At 38.4% G+C, this 19,952-nt stretch overlaps 1 protein-coding gene across 6 annotated transcripts in view; it reads left to right on the forward strand.

Moving 5' to 3' along the window:
• The window catches only part of LOC107264167, a 21,058-nt gene extending 1,601 nt beyond the window's left edge, over window positions 1-19,457 (forward strand). For 2 of the 6 annotated variants that reach the window (XM_015732133.2, XM_015732128.2), the window contains exons 2-9: window positions 15,202-15,325; window positions 15,801-15,958; window positions 17,569-17,800; window positions 17,898-18,096; window positions 18,190-18,425; window positions 18,558-18,660; window positions 18,753-18,983; window positions 19,185-19,379. In XM_015732133.2, coding sequence (XP_015587619.1) covers window positions 15,221-15,325; window positions 15,801-15,958; window positions 17,569-17,800; window positions 17,898-18,096; window positions 18,190-18,425; window positions 18,558-18,660; window positions 18,753-18,983; window positions 19,185-19,297 — 1,377 coding nt within the window. In that variant the 5' untranslated portion in view covers window positions 15,202-15,220 and the 3' untranslated portion in view covers window positions 19,298-19,379. Of the gene's footprint in view, window positions 1-1,454; window positions 1,789-9,338; window positions 9,457-15,201; window positions 15,326-15,800; window positions 15,959-17,568; window positions 17,801-17,897; window positions 18,097-18,189; window positions 18,426-18,557; window positions 18,661-18,752; window positions 18,988-19,184 lie in introns of those variants that run through there. The other 4 variants (XM_015732131.2, XM_015732132.2, XM_015732129.2 and 1 more) reach the window with 4 other exon arrangements.
• Window positions 19,458-19,952: the final 495 nt, after the last annotated feature.

The following is a 19,952-nucleotide window of genomic DNA, read 5'->3' on the forward strand; positions in this document are numbered from 1 at the left end:
TATATATACTATATATATATATATATATATATATATATATATATATATATATATATATATATATATATATATATATATATATACATATCTAGGGTATATATTACAGCCTTCGCATTCTTTGGAGAAGTGAAAGCCAGCGGTTTCAGGGAAATTGTCACTATTCCCATTTTTATATCACTGTGATAATTTTCATTACTCACTCTTGTCCGACGATAAATGATCGTTTAGCGCCCTGCTGATTCGGGACCAGACGAAATCGTTATCCGTGTCGATCGGCGTTGCGATCTGTGAAAAGGGAAAGTTCGCCAAGTCGCACGAACGAGGTTCGTTTGGGATCCGTGTCCTATTTTAAAATATCGTCCGATTCATGATTTTTGACGATCTTTTTTTTTCGCGATCTGTTTTCTTCCAACTTCTTTGTTCGCATTTCGTATGAGATCCGATCCGGGTCTTTGAAAAACTTCTATTAAAAAAATTAGCCCAACGTTATGCCGATTAATCGAATTTCTAGGTTAGGTTAGGTTACGAAAGACTTGCAACAGATTTTATTGAAATTTTCTTATTTTTATGAATCACGGTATCATCTCGCACTGAGAAGTTTCCCATGATTCACCGTAAGGTATCGCAAGGACGATCGAATTCTGTTGGGAATCTGAACGGTCATTTCCTTTGCGACATCGTACATTCAAACTGGAAATGAAATTTGCTCTTTCACTCGCGGTCAGAAATTATCCTTGAGTCGAGGGATTTAGCGGCATGAGCTTTCATAGTAAAACCTTAATTTATAGGGAAACCAGAAATAATTGACGAGCATATAACATGTGGAAAGTGATCGTAAAACGTGACGCTCTACCGTAATAATTTTTGGGATTGTCATTATTATTATATTCAAAAATGATGAAACCGATACTTAAGAAATGCCAATATGAATATTATTATTATTTTTAATTTTGCACAGCACAAACATACCTATACGATCTCCCCACCGATTCTTTTCTTTCTCTCCGTTGGTAACCCTGGACGTGTATTATGAAAGAGTTATATAAAGCCACGGCTGGGTGTCTATAATTGAAGAGTGAAAATAAGAAAGGAATTTTCGTTCCGCGGCAACGATTATGCCTTGGAATAGCTAGGGATAAATTAAAACGAGAAAAAAAAAACTAACCAAGTATCAACATTCTATCGCAATGTAATCTCGCGCATAAGTATTTACCTGAAATGTTTGTATTTTACGACAATTTCCATGATATTCCTCGATAACGATAAACCAGACCATAAATCCACCCCACACGTGTAACAAAACTTCTCGATCCTCTTATCCGCAGAAACTCAAGAAAAAATGTTGCTACATTCGTTATATCACGTAGTACGTACGCATTATACAAATGGAGTACACGAAGTGCAGTATATCCTTTCTCTTCCCTCTCTACACTCGATTTCTCGTAACTCCCAGTGACAACACGGCCGTCGAGCTATCAGCAGTGGATAGAGGAAAGGCGCCGGGTTACATACGGTACAAGTGTGAAGATTCGAAGTTGGTGAAACTCTGGCGATTAAAAAAAAAACATACAAAAATGTTTCACGAGTGACGTCACGGAAGGGATAGCCAATATCAAAAAAATATACAGACTCGGTCGTTTGATCGCAACCGAAAAAAAAAACGGTCAGAATAAAAAGTTTGTTAAATCCTAATGGAGCTATAACAGTGAACGATCTATAATTAAGAGTGTTGAAACTCGAGGTGCCCGAAGAAAGTGAATCTGCCGTAACGTGCCTGTACGTACCAACGTAAGAGATACCTCGATATATATATATATAGTATAGATATATCATAAAGGAGAATATACACCAACCAGAGCAAAGTGTCAGATGCAGTCTTATGCCTTTGGCAAGTTATGGCAAATGGCTATAACTATACAGTTAGTCAACTGTATAGTTGATGCATCCGGACGATAAGTTATTTACCTAGAAAATCACGTTGGCCGACCTGGACCACGTATCGGCCGGGTACATAAACCTGGAGCAACGAGTCGAGTCTCTTATAAATGACTGTACGTAAGAACGTGGCATGTGTGGCATATATGGAAGAGAAGGCGCCCGGTATTTTTTTTCTTTACTCGAGAGCTTCGGATGGTTGAACTTTTAATACGAAAGGGAAATTCTTGTCGGGCCTGTTGGGGTCCGTGCATAGAGCCAAGGCCGTTGAAGGTCACCAGAGTTCAACTTTTTTTCTTCTCTTTGGCCCTCCTTCTCTTACTCATACTATATATATACATCTCTCCCACATCTTCTTCCGTCCTCTTTTACCTTTTACTTCTACTTGGTCTCCTCCTGCTGCACAATCATCCTTCTTTCTCCTCCTCATCCTCCTCCTTGGCTACCATCTCTCGAACCTTCTTGTTCCCTAGTCCAGGTGAACCCGAGGCACTCTGCTTCTCTTCGACTATATATATACAGGGTGTCCCAAAATTACCTGACCAACGGGGTATGGCGATGTTCGGGAGGCACCACTGATCACCAAAATGACCTTGCTTTTGTCCGGAAGTTCATAGTTTTTATATGGGAGCAGGTCAAAGTTGACCAATCAGAACGAGGCGTCAAGAGAAACGTAGGCACCTACGAACTCTGAGTTTTCTTCCCTCGCTTTTGTTTCTCGGTAGCTTGTTTCTTGTTTCCCATAGGCATGTCTTCGGCTGACGTCATCCTGCCCAAAGCCACCGAGAAACAAAAGCGAGGGAAGAAAACTCAGAGTTCGTAGGTGCCTACGTTTCTCTTGACGCCTCGTTCTGATTGGTCAACTTTGACCTGCTCCCATATAAAAACTATGAACTTCCGGACAAAAGCAAGGTCATTTTGGTGATCAGTGGTGCCTCCCGAACATCGCCATACCCCGTTGGTCAGGTAATTTTGGGACACCCTGTATATATGTATATATAATTATATATATACCTCAAACTTTCTGCCCGTATGTATCATACGTGCACGCAGTTATATATACTCGGGATAAATTGATCCATGCCAGTAGCCATATACGCGAACAGTCGCACGCATGTGATGCAGCTGCGCTCTGGTACGGGCGTGCGTGTACGATCTCGGATGAAAGATTTGGCTTAATTTTGTGAACGTAAAAAAATAAGGAGCGAGAGGGAGAAAAGGGCCAGGGAACGAAAATTAGAGAGAAAAACAACGAGGCGTTATACTCCGGTGCTATTTATAGAAACTGGACGAGCCCGTATACACGCACGGCCGTAAACCGTTTATGCTAATAAGGATGCGCCAAGATAATTCATTCTTGTCCGACCATCCTGCTGAGAATTCAACCATTTGACTTGCACCACCTTCTGCCAACACTTTACACTTTACCCTAACCCCAAAAGTGTGAACACGTCCACCCGCGGGCATCCATCTTACAGTTCATAAATCCTAGGAACCACTAAATAAATCCTTTATTTTTGTATTCCAAGACGAATTCAATTAACCAGGCCCGGTTCTTTTTTTTTATCAAAAACAACCAACGAATTCTTTTTACGCTTTGGAGGGACGTGCTTGTCTTGGGTTGTAAAATAAAAAAATAAAAAAAAGTCCATATGCATCCACTCTGTTTTTCTATATTTTTCCACTCACTTTTATATACACGGATCGCAGGCGGTATCGTACGTAGTTTTAAATCTTAATGAAAAAAGTGCAATTTTTTTTTCCTTAAAAAAAATTACCTCATTCTTTATGGATTTTCTACTGGAAAGGACATTCCTGCCTGACGGTCGGTACTTCTTTTTTTTTTACAACTGTTTTTCGCCATTCTTGACCGTCGCTACAAAATCGATCGGGACGCGACAATTTTGCATGGTTATGGGGTTATTATGCTAAGGACCATTGCGCGCTATGCCCGGTGTATAATAATGTTGGTTTTATTCAGTAGAGTCATTGAAGCCGGTGACTTCGTAATAAAAGGCTCTGGCTTTAGGCCACGGCCTTGAACAGTTTACTTGCAACGATCAAATGTTATGAGTTCGCTTAGCGAGGAACCGGTCCTACGATCCTTCTCTGGGATAACAAAATGGCTCGTGTGACAAGCTACGTCGCTTAGTTACATTAGGTTCTTAGCTCCACTACGTACAGTTCACATAAATGGTATACACGGTACACGTTGCATTTATATACAGCGGCAAGAATTAATTAACTATCAAACTTCCGGAATAGGATCCACCTCAGACGATCTGAACTTGCTTCCTTTTCACAATATGTCGATCGGATTCCCCGCTGTAAGGGAACACGCTCCTCGTTTGCCCCTGGCAAGTCAATACCATTCAAGGACGTCAGTAGAGTGATTGTTAATTAATTCCCTCCCCTTTTTTTTTCTTTTTACTCATTCCACCAACTAATTTGCTTGAGTGCCTACGTACACGCCTACGATTTCCCGTAACAGTACAGGAGTTCAAATTAGTCGAAATCATTATTGCCTTTGACAATAGGTTCCGAGGATTTTTGTAATATAAAGAATAATAAAATAATTTCACGAAATGTATATTGAAAAAGGAGAGGGAGATATATAAAATTATTAAATTTTTTTATTACGAGATGGAATATTCCACGATAATTTTTTCAATGACGCAAAGTCTCTGAACGTAAAAAATATTTTTGTATTGCAACGAATGGGATGGAGGTTACATTTTTTTTTAATTTCTTTTTTATTTAGACAACTTTACGAGAATTATTCAAAGATCGTGGATTATCGTGGGCACGAGGTCGAGATCCTGTTTCCGAAATTCCAGTTCGACAACTCATTGGCTCCAGTCGAATGTTTTTCGTGAGGTCCCCCCCCCCCTTGTGCCTGAGGCCCAACGATTCCGGACCTACAAATAAAAGGCATCGTTCGACTTTTCTCAATCGGTTTCGTGGAAAATAAAACGACGAAACGGACGTGATGGTTTCGTGTTGTTTTACGGGGGAAGTGACTTGGGTCAATAAAAGAAAAATTCAAAACGGATAAAGGACACTAGAGGCGTCTCTGTTCTTTGGGACTGAAGTACCGTTCGCGGTATGAAAAAAACGGACTGATACAAAATATATGGTGCTTGAATTCGAAAGGCAATTTTGACATACGGTTTTATTTAAATGACAAAAAAATACCACCTTTGTTTCCGCTCATTCAATTTTGTTTACCCAACTCTTTTTTTTTTTAATTGCATTCAGTAGTTCTGTTTTTGCTGGTTTTGTCTCTCTCTCTCCTACTCCTTTAATATTCTTTCTCGCCTCTTCTTCTCTCGAGACTACAGTTATCGAAGCTCTTACACAGAAGTAGATCGAAATGCAGTAAATCACGGTAATGAGATTGATATGGGAGTGCAGGAGACACTGCTGAATAATTGAGACTCGTGGCAAGGACGTCGGGTTAAGTAAAATGAAGTAAATGCTCAACGATTATTTAAATGAACAGACTGCACCTGAAATGCATTATTGCACGTGCACTTTGCTGCGTTTAGCACATGCGTTCGAATTAGATGCGACGGTAAATATCGTACGTCAGATCGAATTAGCATTAACAACACTCTGGTATTTCTATAGGAAATAGATATTCCCGCTATATAAATTCAAATTAATTAAAGCCAGCTTCGGATTTTTTTACAATAGCAAAGGAGAGTATATATCGAGTATGAGACCTGATTCGAACTCAGTTAAAAAATAGCCATGACAATTTTTTTTATTAAATACGTTATCGTATATACTGACGTATGACGTAACGACGAAATCACTTTTAAAAAATCGTGCATGGTTTGATATAATAGAAGAAAAAAAAATCTACGATAAAAAAAATCCTTGCATGCCTGCACTCCATTAGATGACCATAATAGGACATACAGCCTTATTCGCGGGATCGCAATCGGCATTTCAATTAGATTCTGTGTTTTAGGTCATAATTGGAAAGCGAATAAATTAACGAAGAAACGTCCCGAAGTCTTTTGTAATAAGAATTCGATGGTCTGACGTACTCATCGCGAGCCCAACTAGGATCGGTATCATAAAACTGAAAAGAAAAATCGATCGATAATAATCAGTGTTACGATCATCTATAAACTGTAATTATGTAATTTATAATATCTTTATTGCCTTACAAGTTATAGCTAATAAAAGCAAAGTGATCCAGGCGATCGATCTTAGCTTTTATTATAACTTTTACTATCGCATTGTATAGCTTCGGATTGTTGATAATTTTAAAAAGCCCGCGCTTACGGGGAATCCCTCGGATATATCACCAGCCCACATTACCGTTATACGTAAGTAGTACGATTATCAAATAGTGATCGTACAAGAATCCCGATATGCCCAAGTTTATAGAATCACGTGTTTCGACTTACGGGAATGGGAAAGTCGCGCTTTCTGAACGGTTAAATAATCCAATCGTTTCGGCGAGTTGAATATTGTTTTATCGGACACCCTCTTGCGAAACAAAGGAAAGCGATTGGTATCTCCGGCATAGTTGTTCCACTATACATATAGTTCAGATACAGAGTGCCTGCCGGCGGTCCTTTCATCCCAGCCACACGGACTGCCATTTGCATCAAGTTCCCTAGGTTAGGTTCACATGTAACTAGACTTTGCAGGGTGACTCAGATATAAAAGTAGCTACAGTAACCACCACGCTTAACTGCTGCAGTTACTTTCAAATGGAGCACTATATATATACAGTCCTATTAGAGTGAAATTAGTCGGTTGGAATGGCGGGGCTCTTAGGGTCAAGAAGGTTCTACGTTCAGACTTCAGAATGAATAGGTTCCTTCGGTCTGTCCCAACATTATTTTACCGGTCTTTGTTGGACATGATCTTACTTGCGCCGAAGGATGAACTGGTTTAATTTTTTTTTTCATTCCCTTGCCTTAAACCCTCCACTCTGTCGAGAACTGCTGCTAATTATAGTACAGAGTTGTGGCAATACTGACGTTTTAAGCGGTACTCGTATATATAGCTTGAACGTCGAAACTCTGACCTTTAACCAACGATCGCTTGACTCCAAGTCAAATATATTATCCCACGTGTACCTTGTACTTGGGCTTAGCTACTATAATCTCGAATGGACATACCATAAAAGTGACAGATTTAGTACTGGCAGTCGATATAGTTTAATATACCGGAATGTATTGTGCACCGAAATTGGAACCTTGGACAATACGTTATGGGAAAGATATTGCACGATTGAACTTTTCTGGTATCAATGGCAAAGAAATTTCATATCCATACGTTTCATTTCTTATGGTACCATTACGGCTGATCACGCCCTTATCATATCCCCGTAACAGTCATAGTGAAAGTACCACCTAACTCCTATTCGATATCAACTGGTGAAATGATAGCGGTAGTCACAAGCCTGAAGAATTTTATAGTCAAAGACGTTATACCGAATAAAAGGTGAAATAAAGAAAGTAAAACCAATGAGTCAAAGCAGGGAGACGTCTGTTCTTACGAATTCCATGCATTCAGATTTACTTGATGAAAAGATACATGTATTACTCTTACATAGCTATATATATATATGTATGTAAATGTTATGCAGCTATGTGAAAAAGGACGAGTCAACATTTTTGCACACGATGTATTCATAGTATGTGTAAACAACGTACAAGAATACATATATTGTACGTTCGCCACTTAGGTACATGGAACTTTCTATGACTATGGACCATAAAGTGTTTTACATAAGTATTTAAAAAAAAAAATTTATTCGCTATCGACAATTTTTAGTGGTAATAATGAATAATACGCCTACTACGTATTACGACTGCACATGCCTCGTTCACAAGCACGGGTGTCTAGCGACAAAAATATTTCGGTCGTGACCCTGCTTAATCGTCTCGAAAGTATACTTTCGAATGATTACATACTACGAAGAAGTCTTTATTGCAAAATGATATTTTGAGTTTGTGCCTCTCGATTTCTCACGTGTAAACTAAAGGTCAGACATTATGGTACTATTAACGCGTACGAGTAAAGGAGGGGCGCGACTTTACACTAAAATCAAGGGCTGAGTCAGAGTGTAAACTCGCTGGAGTATTAATAAAGAAGTTGGGCTGTCGTGTATTGAAGATTCTGGTAAAATTTTGGACAGAAGAAAAATATTCCTAGAAACTTTCTATACGTCTCGTACTTCGTTGACCTAATAATTTAGCCTCTCATATGATCGTCTAATGAATATTCATGAAGCGACAATAACTCGTCTGACTTTCTGTCGTAATTTATTAATGGCTATTTTAATATTTTGATCGAGTAAATATTTTTTGTTTTCTATTTTTATACACCCAACGCATTTAGTGTTAAGACGTTAATTGTGAATCCAGCATTATTTACGAGTGTATACGTAGGCCTTTACTGTGAATCGAGCATTATAACAATGCATGGATACCTTAAGGAATAACATTACTGGGAAATACCTTTTGATTATCTTTTTCCTTGGCGATATACGAGCGTCGCCATATTGATCGTGACAGGAAGAAAAAGAATATACCGATTGTCAGCCTACGGCATTTATGCCAGCGCTCGATACCAAAATGGTCAGTATTCTTCGTCACGGGGACAGTTTCGTTATAGCGGTACTCTCGCGCGCATCTTCTATCGCAAGAAAAATCGAGCGACTATCGCGTTACAGTAAATCCACCTAAAGTGATTTACGGTATATGGATCAATAATAAATGAATAGCCCGAACGAATTTTACACGGTTAAATCGATTTCGGGGGCCTGCAAAGCTATATACATAACGGAAAACGGTATCTCGAACAATAGTTATTTCTTTTGTGAGTGCAATAAAAAGAAAATCAATACAGTTATAAGCGTGATAAGATTTTTATAAATCTCTACGAAATTGGCAATCTCGGTGAAAAATGAACGCACGTATTTTTATCGACGTAAAAAAGAATATCGTACAAATTATTACTTAAAAATTTAGCACCCGATAACGAAAACTATGCTTAATTACAAGATCTATCGATTATCGATAAATCGCAGCCCGTCCGAACACGAATAAATAACTAAGTTCTTACCTTGGACACTTTCACTGGGTTAAACCAAATTTCAAATAATCCCGCCTCTTTCCCACAAGGCGCTCGAGACTCCAGGCCTAGAACAGCCAGCTTCATATAGACAGCGTAAAATGTGAATAAAAGTTTGGTCGATCGAATCGTTGAAAAATCGTCTTATCCCAATCGATCATGCACAATTCTTATATATATTCGAGTAACGTAACAGGTGTATAACGGGACGGTATTGCGCAATCGGCTGAAAGCAGTGTCTGCACGTGGGAATGGCAAGAGTCGTTAAATCAGTTTCCACGATAAAGCATTCTGTCCGATGTCAATATCCCGAATCAAAATAAGTAATAACCTGTCCGCAGTACGTAACAGACAGTAGACACTACACTAGTTCGGAGCTAACCTCAAAAAGCAGCCCGGCCATGTCAAGCTAGTGAAGTACGTAAACAAAATATATATATCTATATACACGATCCAATCTAAAATCCCACATTTATTAGTTTTAAGAACCAACCACTCGTTATTCATTGTTTTAATAGCGACGTAAATCTCGTATAAGGATACTAACCTAACCCCAGTGAATACTAGTACGAGATATTTGATGCCGACGGCCATATTTATACGGCATGGATTTCGTAAGGATCTCGTACGTACATATGTATACCTATACCACAAGCTACATACCATATATATATATATATATATATACATATAATACATAACACATACCTTAAAGTCTATATACGAAACTATTCGAGAAAGTTGGCAAGTATAGGTTATGTACGTTCTATAAATACATTTACTACAGGATCATCGATTCCATTGATACGCTATTTTAAATGGTATTACCCATCTTAATTAACTCTGCTCCTCGTTACGAAATCTCTTCAAAAGTGACTTAGCACCTAGCTACGTCTAACGCAATCCAATTGAACAATACGCGAAGCATACCGAAGATGACACGGTTAATGGAAAACTAGAACGAGAAGTAACAGAATCACTATTTATTACCATCTGACAGATGACAGTTTGTGATAACAGCTGGCGCGTAACGTATACGTCCTTTGTACGATTCTTCGCAGTATAAATACTATAGTATGTACCATATCTTTTGGATATAGGTAGACAGACTTAAGCACAGTCGTACCTCGTACTACAGTACAGTTACTTATTGTAAGCAGCATACATATGCATAAGTGCAAGCATTCAGGACACGTGGACAGTTATACGTATAGGCTTTGAAAATGAAAAATATTCATTCGATTATACTTCTCCTCGAACTTGTACGTTACCAGTCATCGTACGGTATAATATATACCTTGCATACGGTGCATTCTTATAAACTGTACCAGAACTAAGCGCTGCCTACCAACTGTCGTGAACTATCGAAGCATAGTTGGACTAGTACAACTATATCGATGGACTTTGGTATAACACGATCTCCAGTGACTGTATATATGTATATTATCGTATGACTGTACTATCCTGTATAATCTTATACCGTATACTATCTATATCTATCTATCTATATATATAGGTATAGTATACGACGAGGTTAACCGAGACGAAGAACAGGCCTTCGCATTTTATTAGAAGTGAAAGTTGGCGTTTCAGGTGGCGTTGCCTATGGCTACCTATAAAATATGCCGTGTGATTGCAAACCTCGCGCCATTATTACACGATCGCTATACCGGACGTGGCCACGATCGTTGCGAATTTCCGTAGGATCTTTACACTCGGACACCCATTCCTTATGCCGGCCAATGAAGAATTCGCGAATATCGTATTAAAGTGGTGCTATCGAGATACGTCATTGGGTTGGTATGCAGCTGAAATTCGTTTGGCAGTGTAATGCATAGTGTATAGTCGAGCTTGTATAATGATTACACACAGGATTATACAGTGTATACAGATATATACTAGGTGTCACGGAGTATCGTAGGATTTCGTAAATTATCATTTCTCCCGATTCTATGACTCGTGGCATTATTATGCAAACGCAATAGCGAGTCGTGCCAGCCGCATAATAATGGCACCGGTCGTACACAATTGCGATATAAATGAAATTTCGTATGACTTTTCGGTCTTTGTTTTAACGCGGTATTTTCGGTTTCTTATATTGTCCGTATATTTGATCGATTGACGTCTTATATGCTAGGTTATGCGTTATATGGACATCGATAATTTTTTTGTAATTTCTCTATCGTCCAAACGATCGTACAATCAGGATTGACTTCCTGTATCGGGAATTAAGGTTTCTTCACACTTGTATGACTATACCATAGGAAGATCTCGCTCCCCCACGTCTCACGTACGTGCTCGAGACAAATCCGTTTGATTTTCGTCCAATTGTTACGCGAGTTAACGGACAATGGGTATAAGGTCGACGGGCTCGTGGCGTGACTCCATGACAGAGAGAACCGAACATCGAAAAGTCAATGTCCGCACAGCGTGCCGATGCTGTTTCGAAGCATTGGTTATGCCGTTTCCGAAATTCAATTACCGCACGAGCAAAAGTAATCATTAAAATTTATATATGTGAAAATTAATTTTCTTCTTCAGTCTCGAGTTTTCCAAAAAAGTCTCTCATTAATTATTTGACGAGGGTACGCGTAACGTTATCTTAGGAAAGAATTGTGAAAAATTTCCCCCAAAAAATATTTCACTTAATGACATTCGTTTGGCCGTCTGATCTTGCTCATGTGTATATATTACGGATTCTCATGAGTAATCGTCACCCATTGTATTGCCGAATGGACAAGGATACGTTAACCGATTTCGAAATCACCGGTACGTATGTCCTTCTCTTACGCACGTAAGAGCCCATGACTCTGTCTCTCTCGCGCTCGTGGCAAGTATAGGAAACTGTGAAAATCTAAAAGGATCAGGCCTTTTCCTAACCTACCGATGAAATTAGCACTTTGCTAATGGACATCAAAAAACTTCGTCATCGTTTTACATAGTTTCAAAACAGCTGTTTAACCACAGTTATCGCGGCTGTCAAAGACTCTTACGTTTCGACTATGCGTGTAGGCCACATGCGTGACGTATATGTATTTTTAAAAATAATTTTGTTATTCCAATAGCCTAATGCTCTTTACGTGCCATAGTTGCTCCCCCGAGGTTATGGTAATTCGTAAAGAAATTTTTTCGTGGAACAATAAACCGGAAGCTAATGCAAATTGACATTGGCCCGATTAATACCCATAACGAAACCCTCGTTCCTCAAAGTGGGCACGAAGAACCAATTCCTCTTTAGTTTCAGAACCTATAAACGGTGAAAGTATAGGGGAAAAAAAAACGTCAAGGACACCGTAAGATCTTACGAACCGGATTGTCTGTCCGGCGGAGTCACGAAACCCCTCGTGAGAGACATAAAATCATATAAAAGAATTTTGGATTGAATGATCGTTTATTAAATTTAAATATAGACACGTTAAGATTAAATATCGACAATTACAATCACCCTGTGATATCTCGCGGTTTTAAAAGTATAAAAAAAAGATTATAAAAAAGTAAACGTATGCGTGTATGCGTTATGAAAAAAAGTCCGATAGTTATCGATTCAAGGACCACGGATGTGGATGTGATCAAATTTATTTCGTATATTTTAAGCCTAAGGACTTCAACGACAAGGAAGATATAAACTCACGCGAAATTATCTCGTTCGACTATCTAGCTCAAGTATCTGTGTCTCGGACCTACGTCGATGTACACTTCAAAGATGGCGTTCCGATTCGTAAACTTCAGACTTAAAAACCTGGAACGGTATCTCCATCTTGAAATAATTACAAGGCATCGATGACGTCATAAACTTCGAAGGTAAACGATAAAATACCGACGATCACGTATACTTCACTGTTACGTATCGGCAACTTAATTTTTATGCTGACTGTACATACGTTTCGGCAAGATAAATCCTTCCTGCTGTCTGATCGATTACTAATAGATACCAGGCGCCATAAGTTTGATCAACTGTAATTAACGTACCTTGTTGTAGCCACTCAATTGATACAGCGGTTAATATTAGAATCGAGGCCAAAAAAAAAACAATCGTACAACCGATGAGTCCTTCTTGATACCACGGGAACATACGTCATCCTTCATTAAAGTATTTTTACAGATTTTCATTTGTACCCGTTAGAACGTTTCGCATAAGCTTGTATATGCTAAACCGAATGATTTATAAGATCGTTCGCTTAACTAAGCCCTAGATTAAGTATAGGGATTAGGAGAATTGCCAAGCTCTTTGTATCCAGAGCAAATCGCACGGAAGGTCTTCTAATTCGCTTTGACGTACCCAACGCCCTCGTACTGACCACTCCCCGTGGGTCTGCGGGGACAAGGAGTATGAAAAAAAAAGAGCATCGAAATGGACAAAAAGAATCAAGGACCTTCACGGGTATTGGGCGACAAGTATTGGGTGTGCGAAAAAAAACGCACGAAACTCATTGCCATTTCGGTTTGGCGATGCAACTGAAAATAAATGACCAGTCTTTACTGGGACTTGAAGAATGCTGATGGTAAATAACGTTATATGCATATCCTAGCGTGACGATAAATTTTTTTTTTAATCGCGTCTACTCGCTCGACATGTGAAAAAATTTTGAAAAAAAAACTATTCGCAAGGCCGTTTTTTTCATGCCGATTCCACTCCGAGCAAGATGGACCTCCCACGCTGGGGGGCAGTGATAGTGATGGAAGCAAAAGAAATAGAAATAAAATACTTATAGCACATTACAAAGAGACCGCTTTGCTCGCTTTATGATACATGTTCGATTCTGATATGCACTCGAAAAATTTTTTCTCCTTATTTTCTTGTTATGCAACATCGGAGTGAACGATCGCGGTACGACGGTTAAACTGGGTAATGAATTCCCGGATGATGATAGACCCAAAAAAAGGGAGAATGAATGGAGCAATTAGGATCTGTAAGATAAATTCTACGTCGGTTAACGATTATGCTTTTCTGCTAAGTCGAGAGTAATGGAGACGCGTTATTATAGTATACTTACTACGATTCTTCGTTACGTGACGTGCTTCCTTTTCAACTATTAATTATACTAAATTGCCAAGGCATCGAATTCCTTGTATTAAGCTTTGGGAGACACGTGACTTAATTTTTAACGAGCACGACCGCTTGTTCAAATAATAAAGGTTACTGCAATTTATTTTGGAAATTCAATATGCATCGGGTCCGTGCAATCAAATTTGCAAATTATTTTGCACTTTTTAAAAGTCTCAATCAGATACCCATTCGCTTATATTTGTCTTACGAAAAAAATCTTGACTGTACAATCCGTTTAAATATATATATATACATGTATATTGTAATATATGTATATATTGTATGACTACGTTATTAAAATTAGACAGATAATAGTCAGCTCTCTTAATATCAAGATCGCGTGATACGAGATAAGACGAGGATAAATAAAAAGACCCTAATTCATAGAAGCCCTGCTGTCAGGATAGGTATATCGCACTTTCTCACTGGATAGTACCTTTGGTTAATAAAAAAAAAAAAATACGTATTTATGTCGGTGATAATATATGGTTTCACTTTCGTTTAAAAGAACCATCGTTCTAGTCGAGGGTATAATATATGGTTACGTAAATTTATACTACGGGACATTGAGAATCGTGCTTCGGCGTTCCTGTTTAAACTGTTTGACAGTTAAACGATCTTTAAACGCTACGTCCAATTACTGCTTATTTATAGTGTAAAATTTGTACGACAGCCCCGGAACAAAGAAAATTGCCCATTACGCATGTTAAAATGTCGAAAGAACTTTTGTGTGTACATGAATAACACGTAGAAAACGATAGCTGTGGTAAACTTGTTTGTACCGTTAAAAAAAATTAAGAAAATTATTTGGAATTATGTTTGAAAATTTATGGGACGCCGAAAAAAATAAGTTCCTGAAATTAAGGAGATAAATTATTGTACGTAATACACATTTATTTGGAGTCGTTATGGTACTCAAATTATTGGCGGAGATTTTTATGGCGAAATAGGACATGTTTACTGGTTCGTCATATTGCGAAAAATAATTTTGAACTTTTAATCCCTTACTAACTTTCACCGTACTCGGGGCTAACTTTAACGCGCTCCACCTTCCCATCATTTTTTTGACTGTCAAACAGAAATGCAATGCAACCTGTTTTCTCAATGATTTGCAGATTAATACACTGACTCGCCATGGTCTCCAGACGAAAAATTCTTTCCCGTTCGCGAGACAACCTTGCCGAGTACGAGGAGCAGGAAGAAGAGGATGTGTGGTATAATTTGGATAAGCTGTACAAGGTAAAAGAATTACTAAAAATTTTCTTATAGATATTGATGCAATCATTTAAAAAATTGTATCGAGCGTTTCAATTGTCTATGATAACAGATACAAAGAAAAAATAAAATGTATAAAATGAAAAAATAAGCTGCCGTAACCTTAATAGTAATAGAGCCACAATTGGGCAATGAGTAATAAAATATAATGTATTGGCTGTACCTTTTGTTTTGCCGCAATGTGGAGCCTCGCATAATAAGGGGGATCCTTTCTCTCTTCCGCTACCCTTTTCTTCTTCTTTTTACACTGTTTCATGGTGCTCTCGTAATAACTCTATTATTTACAGTGTAAATTTAACACGAAGACACCGCGCTTCACTCCCAGCATAACGAACGATTTATTTTACGAGGCTGTATTCTCCTTGTTATGCATTTTCGCGCGTTGCTGTAAATCACTTGCAATGATGTTCAATTGACAATTACGTACGCTTGTATTCAGGATCACATACAGGAGGTCTTAGACAAATGGAACCAGATAGATGATGAAATATGGGCGAAAGTTATTGTCTTCGAAAGAAACAGACGTGTGGCTAAGGCGTATGCAAGGGCGCCTGTACTAACCATAAATGGATCGAACGAAGGTTTCGACGGCTACCGGTGAGTATTAGATAAGTTTAAAAAATAATAGATAGTAAAAAAAGTCTAGAAGAGATAATTGAGAAAAAGCGTAATCGAGCAGCACTCAATTTTCCGGAAGTCATATCGTTACGTTTCCTTTTTTCTCTCTACCTTTTATATATCCAACGAGGAAAGGAAATGCAAGATTTCTAGACCATAAATAGGAACCGCAATGTTGCGAGGAAACGATCGACATTCACCCGGTTTCTATGCGAGCTACCATTCTCGATATTACAACCGCCATTTTCCAAGCCGCCATGATTTCTCTTCAAACTCACAGAATGATCCACATTTCCGGATTGAGCTCGTAGCTCAATGGACGTCATTGTCGAATTATTTAATGTTTACAGCATTACACCAATTGCTCTTATTCTCCACTGAAATTAATGCGCTATTTCTTTTGTGCTCCTTTTTATACCAACTTTAGAATGCCACTATTGAATTTGCTCTCTTAATGAAATTTCATCCATATTTTCACTGTGCCTAACGGTTTTAATACGAACTAGCGAAACTTCAAGCTACTAAAAACACCTGCCGCTTCTTCTGCTCGTCCGGTGAAAACTTCCACGTCGTATTATACTTACCGACCTCTATCCCATTCTCGTGCGGCCAGTCGATTCTACAGAGCATTCCACGAAATCGCTTACTGAAAGTCAAGCAGACGACTTTTGTATACGCAGAGCAAGTTAGCCTTTTTACAAGCGACCCGATTTCTAATTATTTGATGAAGACTAATCAACGAGTCACGTTCCAATTCGTGACACGAATTCACCGCTCGATCTCATTTCGCGATCAAAGTGCGAAACGTTTTCAAGTTGAAGTTACGACAAATAAAATGGGGAGAAAGAAAACATCAAATAGGCTGAATACTCACATAACCCTCAAGAAGCATAAATTAAGCATTCCAAATTGAGGTGAATTTTTTTCTCTTTCTTTTTCACTCTCATTTTACAAGTCTTCAACGCGTTACGTAACATACGTATTTTGCATCCAAGGTTTACGCTTGCAATAAATTCTCACGTTAATCCGTGCATATATACACTTATACGAAATATCATTTCGGCCATTGTCGTGATGCGTATGCGAGAATCCACCGCGCGTAGAATCGAACTTAGTCATTTGAATTTTCATGATGTAACCTCTCGAATGTGGGACGAGCCGTAAACCGTATCGCAGTTCGAATACTAATGCTCACCTAATAGTTCAGTGAAATTGAAGATCTACAAAGTAAATTGACTACCGTTCCTAATTGGAATTATCATACTTTTGTTCGTAAGAGCAATTCCACCTCATTGTTTCCGTATTGACTTCCACATAGAAATAATTACTCTCCCACGCTCTCCCGAACTCACTGTTATAACTACTAATATAAAAGAATTTCTTGGTGTGTATGTACTACATATACACATATACTGGTAGTATCATGAAGAACAGACGGATTCTCTTTTCGCGTAGTTACTATTATTATAATTAATAATCAGGTATGCTTCTTCAATGTCTTTCAGCAGTGCGCACTACTTGCGAATTTCCGTTATTAATTATCATGTTAATTATAGCCAACTGAATGAATCCCTGTAATTAATTATCAGGATAGGACTGTGCGGTTTCGACAATCCGATGCGAGATTCGAAAACGGACGAAGCCAAGAGACACATAAATCAAGGTGTAAAGCTAAAAATGGACAATGAAGGCAACATCCAAATAAAACGCTTGTGCAAGAGTAATGTATACATAAAAGCAACACATCCGGAAGACAATGCCATTGGTTCAGAAATAATACGTAATTCACAAGGTGCATTAGAACATGAAAAGCCTGGAAAGGTAAAAATTTTAGTTTGATTTTAAAAAGAAAATTGTTCATTTACTATACAATACATTTCTGAATGACATTTAAATATCTTTATATTATTTTTTTCAGTTGTTCGACATTGACAAATACGAAACAAACTTATCCAGAGAAACAAGAAGAGCGTATCCAGATAGACGAAGATTAGAAACGCAATGTTTAAGCGCCATTGTATTTGTACGTACCGAGGCTGACTTATTGCAATGCCCTGTCTGGGCTCTAATCGTAAACGTAGTAGGACTTGATATGTTAAAGTCAAAATTACCACCAGGTACGTGCGAGACAGTCCGCATGATTCTATTCTAAAATAATCATTGTACGGTACGATAAAGGTTCCGTTATTGCACGCAATGTATTGAATCAGTTCTAGCGCTCCAAAGGCCCGTAGATATAAAGAACCGGCCGAGAATACCAATTCCAGATGAAGACCCCTATAGCGTAGCCGGAGTCTCGTCTTCGGGTCAAAGTGAAGATCCGCAAACTAGTAGAGACACCAGAGCACAAGTTTATATGCCATCGTCGAGTTATCATCCCCGTCGTCCTGAGAAACCGCCTAAGCTGCCACCCAGAGAAAATCTCTACGGTCATGACATTCCTAAGGTACTGTACAATGGCTGGATGCATGCTTAGGATCTTAGGAATTAAGGCACGTGTTAAAAGACTGATGTATTGACGGCATTAAAGTGCCGCATTGTCGCCTACGCTATAATCGATGACGCTTCTTTATTGCAGCCGGATTATGATGACATCGAGGATGACTATGCGAGTGCTATGAGACCTTCGGTTATGGTGGGCGATGAAAAGAAGAGTAAAAGAGATGACAGTAAGAAATATGGTATGCGCTCACAGTATCCTGTCTCATTGTCAAATATTTTATTTGTCATAACGAGGATTATACGTTTAAACGTCCATGTCATTCCGTTATAGATGATCCGTATTATTGTGGGCTTAGAGCACGCGTACCAAACTTCGTGAAAATGGCAAAGAACGGCCAGAACAAAGTTTCTTCACCGTATGGACATATAAGACCTCAACCAGCACCTGCATACGTTAGTAGCGGATATGTGAGCAGTCAGTCTTCACAAATATATGGGCATCATGTGCCAGCAAAAAGACCACCGATTATGTACCACGCAAGAAGCTTTGAGAGCGGACTCGGTACGTACGTACATTTCATCTTGTTGCCTTTTTTTTTTCTAATCATCAACCAATACCATATTAGGTAGAACAGAACGAAATGTTTGAGTGTGGTCTTACTAAAAATATTGCATGTGAATAAATGCTATTTGTGTGCTCTTTCCTTTGATTTTCTTAATTTTTATTGAATTTCAATTAATCGTAGATTTAATTGTATTACAGATTCGGACGACAGAATTGATTCCCCGTACAACCATATTTATGGTAGGTTACCCATCCCGACGAGGGGCCTGATACCGGCACCACGTGCTATGTATATCGGAGAATGGGATTAAGATTAAGTAATATCTTCGTATTTGTACTTACAAACTGTATATTGTTAATATACCATATAAATACTCATATTTTTTATGCCAGCACCATGATTCTCACTTCTTTTAATATATATTTTCTTATCGGTGACATGCAACCACCCAGATATTATTAAAACCTGAACACATTGTATTTCATGCGTGATACTTTCTCAAGATACTTTCATAACCCTCAACTAAACTGTGCCGGCCGGCTTGGAATACGATTTCAAAACGTTTGTGGTTTTCAACTAGGAGAATTAATAGAACAACCGTGATCGGTGACCGGTAAATAATTTCTTTCTTGACCTTCGATCTTTATTTTTTTTTGGAAAATAATTTCACTGCAATCAATTTTCTTTTTGCTTTCATCACTGAACTTTCAATATTCCTAGGTTTGATCGAGTGAAACTCGATATTCATTATATCAGGTAAAATTATTTACTTCTTATACTATATACGTACAAAAGTGTCGTTATTCGACAGAGGTTAATGTTGTGTTTTATTTAATTAGTGGAAAAAGAAATAGAAATGTGAATGACTATCAGAGCACGATGATAGGAAGAAATAAAAAGCCTTTCAACGGTATCTCTTTCCTACATTCCAAGTTTAACTGTACTAACATAGCTGTTATGCTGAA

The sequence above is a fragment of the Cephus cinctus genome, unplaced genomic scaffold (assembly GCF_000341935.2).
Source record: "Cephus cinctus unplaced genomic scaffold, Ccin1 Ccin1_scaffold0168, whole genome shotgun sequence".
NCBI lineage: Eukaryota > Metazoa > Arthropoda > Insecta > Hymenoptera > Cephidae > Cephus > Cephus cinctus.